The 8,623-nt window shown below is 39.5% G+C and overlaps 1 protein-coding gene across 1 annotated transcript; it reads left to right on the top strand.

Annotated features, from left to right (window-relative positions):
• Nucleotides 1-602: 602 nt before the first annotated feature.
• Nucleotides 603-7,286, top strand: LOC130918775 (gastrula zinc finger protein XlCGF57.1-like). The gene is made up of 3 exons (XM_057840821.1): nt 603-690; nt 950-1,068; nt 5,103-7,286. The coding sequence occupies exons 2-3, from the start codon at nt 1,063-1,065 to the stop codon at nt 6,702-6,704; spliced, it is 1,608 nt and encodes a 535-aa protein (XP_057696804.1). The 5' UTR covers nt 603-690; nt 950-1,062; the 3' UTR covers nt 6,705-7,286.
• The last annotated feature ends 1,337 nt before the right edge of the window (nt 7,287-8,623 follow it).

Here is an 8,623-nt window from a genome sequence, read left to right as displayed (position 1 = left end):
TTTTAGAAAATTCAAAGTAAAGGGTCACACGGGGTAATGTTGCTTAGAGTTCTGCTCTTAAAAGTTTTTCAAACTTTCGTGAGAATAGGCTGATTTTGTGTGGACAAGATAGTTGTAGATATCAGGGTAGCAGATGTGAGGCAGAGAGGGCGAAGACAGCGGGTCGAAAAATAGCGATTTAGGCATCAAATATGGATCTGGCGAATGGATAGACTGAAGCTTTTCCACATAACGCCTTTTATGCAACGTATCCAATGAGTTTACAGCGTCTGAAAGCACCGGGGCTTCCATGAATTGCACTATAAATTGCACGACAAATTGAAACCATTGAGAATACGGATAAACAATGACGGACAATATGGCGGCCGGATACAGCGACACGTCATTCTGTGACGTTGGTGAGTAGGGTCACGAAATATTTAAATTCTGACCCTTCAAATTGAGGTACTGATAGTGATGACTAGAATTCGGATATGTTGATCAAATTTATTGAATATTTTTTTGACTCCAGTGGTCATGTGAAGTGATGGAATTTCCAAACGCTTGATCTTCTTACGCTGAAGTTTCAGCATTTGAACGTTTCTACTTCCGGTTCACTTGACGCAACCTCTATGTACCCATCCGGGGCTTGCTGTTCTTTCGTGTTCCTTTCTCCAAACCAAACGACCTCCTTCAAAGTAATTTAATTGGGTAAGTACCGAAGAGAGAATTTAATGGACTAAAAAGTCTCATTTTAAAGCATAATGGAAGTCGTTCGGCTTTATGTTGAAGCTTCACAGGCTCACTTAACTTAGTTTAGCTTAGCTCGCTAGCTAAGATACGTTAACGCATTCCGACTGCTTTGACTTCACTTCCGATTTGTAAAGTTTTGTTTTCAGGAAAAGTCGATCGGTTGACATGAGCGTGATTACATTTAATTGTATGAGACGCTTCTCGACTTTTCTTTAAGATGCGACAAATTACTACTGACTGGTGGCCAACGCAATCCCAAACATCAAGTCAAAGAGTTGAAATTAGGAGAGGAAATCCAGGTCACGTCGAACAACTGAAACACAAAAGGAAATGAAGGTAAGGTCATGACATTAGTTGTATTTTTCATGCAATATCAGACTTTGTGTTGTGTGATTGTTACTGTAGGGAAGTACTTCTCAAATGGGGGGGGGGGCAGAACGATGCAAGGGGTGGTCCATGTGACCTCGGGGAACATACATTTTGCCGTACTTGAAATAAGTGTATTTGCACATCCACTCAGTGGATGGTAGTGATACTCTCACTTTCAGAGTGTGCACAGTATTTTTTAACCAAACTCGAGTACACAGCAAAAAGATATGAAGAGCTATGCGCCGTTTTTGCCCGGGCTCACGCAGTGACCCGCTGTCTTCTCCAGTTCTCATGTGTCTGCCCGAGAAGCGCCAACTTTGCCTTGGGAGCGTCACGACGACTGCCCTCACTTCCAGTTCTCCCTGCTGGTGAGAATGCGCGGGAGATGAGGAGATGACCCCTCTGTTTACTGTGTCCAAAAATGGTTGTAACGAACAGCGAAAAACCTAATCAATTAAGATGCCACTTAAAGACATTAGAATCCGATGTCATTGATAAGCTTCTTGATTGTTTTTTAGCGAAAATGTGCAGAATATTATAATATTGCCGACAATCGTCCCGCTTTGTCAGTGTTAGATCAGTAAACCAGCGAGCACTGTTTAGCATGCTCAGTGCAAAATAACCTCACACTATTGCAAAGGAGCCGATACAGCCTACAGCAGGGGTGTCCAAACTTTTTGCAAAGGGGGGCCAGATTTGGTGAGGTAAAAATGTGGGGGGCCGACCTTAGCTGACATCCTTTATGTAGAACAATATATTTAAGCAAATTTTAGCAAGCCATTCTGTGTGTCACATTTGCTTTATTATTTGTTTTTAATTAATAATTTCAACAATCTCACAACTAGCCTTTGCAGAGTTATCTTGTGACTTTCGGGCCCCTGCGAAATACTGCTACTGTGAAATTAAACGCTTCAATTTCTCGCTGTGAATCTTCCCTGTAATCTTGTCGCACATGTCAGTGTGTCTTGTTTGGAAATATCCCCTCACACTGAACTCTTTAAAAACAGCGACTGTCCCTGCAAATGAGGAAGACACAGTTGTTGTGTATTTTAGTGAGGAAGGAATCCAAATTCCACCTATCCATGAATCGTCAACCGTCGCAGTCAACTTTCCCTTTTTTTGTTGATTGTTGCCATTTGACAAAATTGGAAGTAAAGGGTCAAACGGCGTAATGTTGCTTAGAGTGCTGCTGCCTTTTAGTGGGTAAATGAGGAGCAGCATTTAGTGTGTAAGCTACTTCATATGCTGGTAGCAGTTCTGCTGACCAATTTATTAAGTCTGTGTGCGGGCCAGACGTTATTGATTGTATGACAGCGGCTGGGGGCCGGATTAAATTTGACCACGGGCCGCATTTGGCCCCCGGGCCGGACTTTGGACATGTCTGGCCTACAGCAATAATTATAAACTGTCCCTCTGTCCAATGACCGTGTCGTTTTTTTTCTCCAATCATTTTCGTTCTTTCGGTCAAATTGCTTAATGTCCTCGTGAGTTAACGTTGCTAATTAATTTGAATTTAATTGGTATGAAATTTTGTTGTTTAATTTAATCTTTAATCTTTTTATATATGTTTGAAATACTGTACGAACACACACTACTAATGTTTACTATCCTATCGTTTTCACTCTGTATCGAACCGTATCGTTCTCAATCGTATCGAATAGCTCGGCCTTAAAAATGTATCACTTTTGAATTGAATCGTATCCTGTGTATCTAGATACATATCGAATCGGCTTCTTGCCAGAGATTCCCAACCCCAGAATTAACCCTTTAAATGCCGCCTAAAACTCAAAATAACTATCCAAAACCCCGAAATAGATGACATTAGGAGTGGGAACCTCAGGGCACCTCACAATACGATACGATTCGCGATACAAGGCTCACGATAACGATTATCTCACGATATCACGATATAGCGATTATCGATATATTGGGCAGAAATTGGATACATGACATTCTACGATACAACTGTTGAATCGGAAAAAAAAAATTTAAAAATAGAAAAAATACTGTTTAAGTCATTTATTAAACAGTGACACCTTTTCTGTGCAACATTGCTGTAAAATATACATCTAATATAAATATAAATCTAATATAAATACAATATAATATAACATAATATATCTAATATAAATCTGATGAATGGCACCCTTAATTTAAAGTTTTAAATCTTTAAAAAAGAAAAAGAAAAAAAAAAAGTGCCGTAGGTGTCAGCAGTTGAGCTTGGAGTGGGGCAATGATAAAATTGGTGGGTCTTCGTGTATGACCTTTGTTGCTTGGTTTGAGCACTTCCACTATCTGCTTCAGCATTTAAGATGTCAGACTTGCTCAGGCACAGTCTTCCTCACCTTAAAAACAACAAAATAAAACCAAAAATATTAGCTACTTCATAGCTTTTTGAGTTGAAATCCTGATTTTTTTTTTGTGTGTGTTGGAAGTTTTGAATTTAAAAAAATATGAATTGAATCTATAGAAATTAAAAATGCAATAATTACCTATTTTTAATATGTAGGCTGCATTAATTATCATGCACATCACTTTATATATGTTGGAACCTATTCAAACCATTTTTATAGCTTATTGTATCAAAATGACAGTAATAACAGTTTGTGTAGTAAACTAGATGGAAAGTGGTTCTCAAATAATATCAAATAAATCGGTAAATTCATGTGGGCTTGTTCGATATTCATTTTCATCCAGTTTAGGGTCCTGATTTATTTTATATTATTCAACACCAAATGTCATCAAAATAATACATGTAAATTAAAAAGTCAATTACATTGCAAAACTTTGTTACCTCAAGTGATGGAAGCGAAGCTCACAAACTCCGGTGTCCACTACGTAACTAGCTGCCAGTGAAACTTATTTTTCTCAGACAATTCTTGCAAAGAGCAAAGTCCTTGTTCACCTTACTTCCTTTCTTGTTGGTGTAAAATCTAAAGTGTGTCCCCATGTGTGATTTGAAGCAATATTTTTCTCATTTTTTCCTCCACCGTTCTCACTGAGCTTTTTTATTTTTTCAACCCACTTGGAGCTTCCTCTCTTCTTCTCTAGACGACTTGTGCGCACTTTACCCTCACCGCCACTCCCGAGCGCCCCTAGTGGACCGCCAAGGAATTGCCAAAAAAACATTGAGCACTTTACAGCATCCATTGTATGGCGAATATGGTAAATAAAAGTATCGATACTTGGCGGGAGCATATCGATAACCGATCGGGTTGCAAAATATCGCGATATATCGCTGTATCGAGATATTGTCACACTCTTAGATGACATTGTACTGTCCTCGCCAAGATGTTGGAGATAGTAAGTCCATGTGGTTTCCTGACTTTATTCAGCTTCTCATGACATCAACACGTGCAGAATGAAACAAAAATAAAAATTAAATGAAATCAGTTCATCGTCAATAATAGCAGTTCAAATTTTGATAACTCGCTGCTGATACAGCAATAACAATAAACACAAATGATTAGCACGTATCGGTTAGCGTCCACACATCATTAAAAAAAAAAAAAATCACTTCAACTTGCCCAAAGTATTCGACCAAAATTGAAAACGCACAAGAAACGGTACAAAAGGTGTTGCCTCTGGATGCTTCGAAAGTAACAAATGTGCACGCAGGGTCTTTCCTCTCTCACACTCGGCTTCTTCATTCTGCTTCGTGGGAGCAAATGGCTCTTCCTTGTGTGTGTTTGTGTGTGTGTTTGCGTTCATCTTAGCATGAACAAATACGTTCTTTGTGTGTAAATGCGCTCTGACTTGCAACCCTCGCGTGCGGAAGTACTACCTGCCCTACATTTCCTACGCCAAAAAAAAAGCATGCGCCACAAAACAAAAGTCAACATGATAAAAAAAAAAAAAAGACTGGAGACTCCAGCGTCCTAAAGTTGAAATGACATCAGTCGGGTACGTCGTAACCCGGGGACTACCTGTTTTTCTTTCTATATTCTCTCTCTATCTCCGACGTCATCAAATCACGTAATTTTTTTTTTTCCCCCACCCAGAGTCCCGCAAACGTCACTGTAGAAGAACTTCCCCCTGGAAAGCACAATCCCGTCCATGTTAAACAGGAGGCGGAGCCAGAGACCTCTGACCTCAAAGAAGAAAAACAGGAAATTGAAATCCTCAATTTTCCAATGGGTGTCAGTGTGAAGAGCGAAGAAGACAAAGGAACAAGCGAAGAGAGCAGAGCAGCGAACCCTTTGAGCGACTGCTCATTTCAGCACCAGACAACAAAAGGAGAGCAACTGGTCGGCCTCTTAGCTCCGCTTTCGGACAGCGATGACTTAACGTCACATTCTTCTGACTTTAATACTGATGATGAGGAGGATGACTTTGACCAAAATGCTTCAAAATCCTTAGAAAAGTCATCATTTAAAAGAGACGCAAAGGAAGGCGTGGTTGGGAAACGTTTTCCCTGCTCACTTTGTGATAAAACATTTCCTTGTAAACGCTACTTAAAGGCACACATGCGTAGACACACTGGAGAGAAGCCTTTTGCCTGCACACTTTGCGATAAAAAATACACCACGAAGGCAAAATTAAACATACACACAAGAACACACACTGGAGAGAAGCCTTATGCCTGCACACTTTGTGATAAAAAATACTCCACAAAGGAAAATTTAAACTATCACACAAGAACACACACTGGAGAGAAGCCTTTTGCCTGCACACTTTGTGGTAAAAGTTTCACATATCAGCGGGATTTAAACATTCACACAAGAATACACACTGGAGAGAAACCTTTTGCCTGCACATTTTGTGGTAAAAGATTCACCCGTAAGGAAGATTTAAACATTCACACAAGAACACACACTGGAGAGAAACCTTTTGCCTGCACACTTTGCGATAAAGAATACCCCACGAAGGCAAAATTAAACATACACACAAGATCACACACTGGAGAGAAGCCTTATGCCTGCACACTTTGTGATAAAAAATACTTTACAAAGGAAAATTTAAACTATCACACAAGAACACACACTGGAGAGAAGCCTTTTGGCTGCACACTTTGTGGGAAAAGGTTCACATATCAGGGACATTTAAACATTCACACAAGAACACACACTGGAGAGAAACCTTTTGTCTGCACATTTTGTGGTAAAAGATGCACCCATAAGGGAGGTTTAAACTATCACATAAGTACACACACCGGAGAGAAGCCTTATGCCTGCACACTTTGTGATAAAAAATACTCCACGAAGGGAAAATTAAACATACACATAAGAACACACACTGGAGAGAAGCCTTTTGCCTGCGCACTTTGTGGTAAAAGATTCACCCGTAAGGATGATTTAAACATTCACACAAGAACACACACTGGAGATAAACCTTTTACCTGCACACTTTGTGATAAAACATTCTCCACGAAGAAAAAATTAAACATTCACACAAGAACACACACTGGAGAGAAGCCTTTTGCCTGCACACTTTGCGATAAAAGATTTTCTCAGAAGAATAATTTGGAAATACATAAGCGCTCACACACTGGAGAAAAGCCTTTTGCATGCTCACTTTGTGGTAAACGATTTGCTCGGAAAGGACATTTAGTAAGCCACGCAAGTAGCCACACTGAGAAAAAACCTTTGAATTCTAGCGTGTGACAAAATATACTGATTCCTGCATTTACAATGGAAAAAGCATTTCAATTTCATTATTCGGTTTCTCACAAGCCTCTTTTGAAAAAGTTGTTCATGATTTTTCAGGTGCTGTTCTTTTTTACAAATATCCAATTCATATATGGTGGAACATACAGACAAGGTTGAAATGGCAGTTTCTGCTCTTGCACCCCTCTTTAAAATAAACTGCTGTATTTTAAGCCAAAACAACTGTTGTGTTTGATAGAACAGTACTGTATGTCTGTATGCTGCCATAGCAGAATCATGGCACATTAAGCCCCCGAACTATCAATATTTCCGGTTTACACTGAAAACCCCCGTTTACAGATGTCATGCAACCGCTTTTGTTTCAACCCAGCCAAAAAAAGAAGGCAGGTAAGTAGATTTATCATACGAAATGTTTGTCATTTTTAGCTTAGAATCATTAATTGATGTCTAATATTTGGTTTAAAAAAAAAACGACTTTAAAGAATTGTTCACTTATATATTATAAACAAATTACGTCACAATGAAAAAAGTGGTGTCTGTATATCAGTCACGGATATCTACCTTATAACTGTCGCTTAATTGTAATTTTTTTGTTCATCACATTTTCTCCGATTGGTTAGATGATAAATAATCGATCCAAACAAAAATGGGGGGGGGGGGGGCATTTAAAAGGGTATATGAAAACGAAAATGTCTACCACTCCTTGATGTTTGCGATTTCTGCATCGCGACCCTTATTATATTACCATGTTTCACCCATTAGTACAGTACGTTGGATCAAGTCAGTGTATACATTTACGAAATATTTAAATTCTGAGCCTTCAAATTGAGGTCTTTATAGTAATGACTAGAATTCGGATATGTTGATCATATTTATTGAATATTTTTCTGACTTTTCACTGATCAGGTGAAGTGATGGGCTGCTGTCCAATCACGATTTAAGTTGCCCTCGCTCACTTGCCCTGAGCACTTGCTACGACGTCACACTGAGGCCACTTGGAGGGTGGAGGGAAAGTGGGCGGAGGGGGAGCGAAAGACGTAAATGGAACACACCTGCCCTCGTTCACTCACAGGCAAGAAAATCATGGAACAACCACAAGGTGTTGGAGTAGCGCTATACTGCATATTTCAAATCGGTAGCGCCTCCAGAAATTCTTCATAGGGGTGGCCAAATGGGGCCACTTAAAACCTTGGGGTGGCACACCAAAAAAATAAAAGCCATCATTTCAGGTTTTTACTATGTTGTAGTCTTAAACAGGCCAGTAGAAAGTTGTCAGGAAGACTTCAAGACGCACCTTCTGATTACTTTTGTTGATGGTGTTATATTGTTTATTGTATACTATTATATTGCGTTAATGTACATAGTCCAGTCAAACTTTTGAGTTCCGCAGCTACTACAATCTGACATTATTCTGGCGAGTGGGGTGACCAGGGGGGTAGTCAACAAATTCATTGGGGGGAAATGTGGCCGGGCCTCGCCACCCCCTGGTGGCACCTTTATTCCACATCGCACAAAATATACTGCGACTCATGTCAATAAGCTGGAAAAGTATTCCGCGCTTGATGGCAATACGTTGGTACCTGGGAATTATCAGAATTATAGGTTTTGTATGAAATTTTATTTGGGCATTTCATTATTTATTCATCTATACCTTACAATCTGTAAACATATTTGTTGTTCAAATACATTTAACCTATTTGAAGTTTAAGTTAGCTGGGATAGGCTCCGGCACCTCCGCGACCCTTGTGAGGAAAAGCGGCATGGAAAATGAATGAATGAAAGTTCAGTCCCAACGCCATTTGATTGACAGACCATTCCTTTCATTAAAAGCAAAAAACATCAATGACAAAAATTGTCATTGTTTTTTCCTTTTCTCACCGACAAAAGTGAAAGTCAATAAAAAGTAACTTTAGTCT

The sequence above is a fragment of the Corythoichthys intestinalis genome, chromosome 1, assembly GCF_030265065.1.
Source record: "Corythoichthys intestinalis isolate RoL2023-P3 chromosome 1, ASM3026506v1, whole genome shotgun sequence".
NCBI classification, from domain to species: domain Eukaryota; kingdom Metazoa; phylum Chordata; class Actinopteri; order Syngnathiformes; family Syngnathidae; genus Corythoichthys; species Corythoichthys intestinalis.
This window is presented reverse-complemented; position numbering and strand designations above follow the sequence as displayed.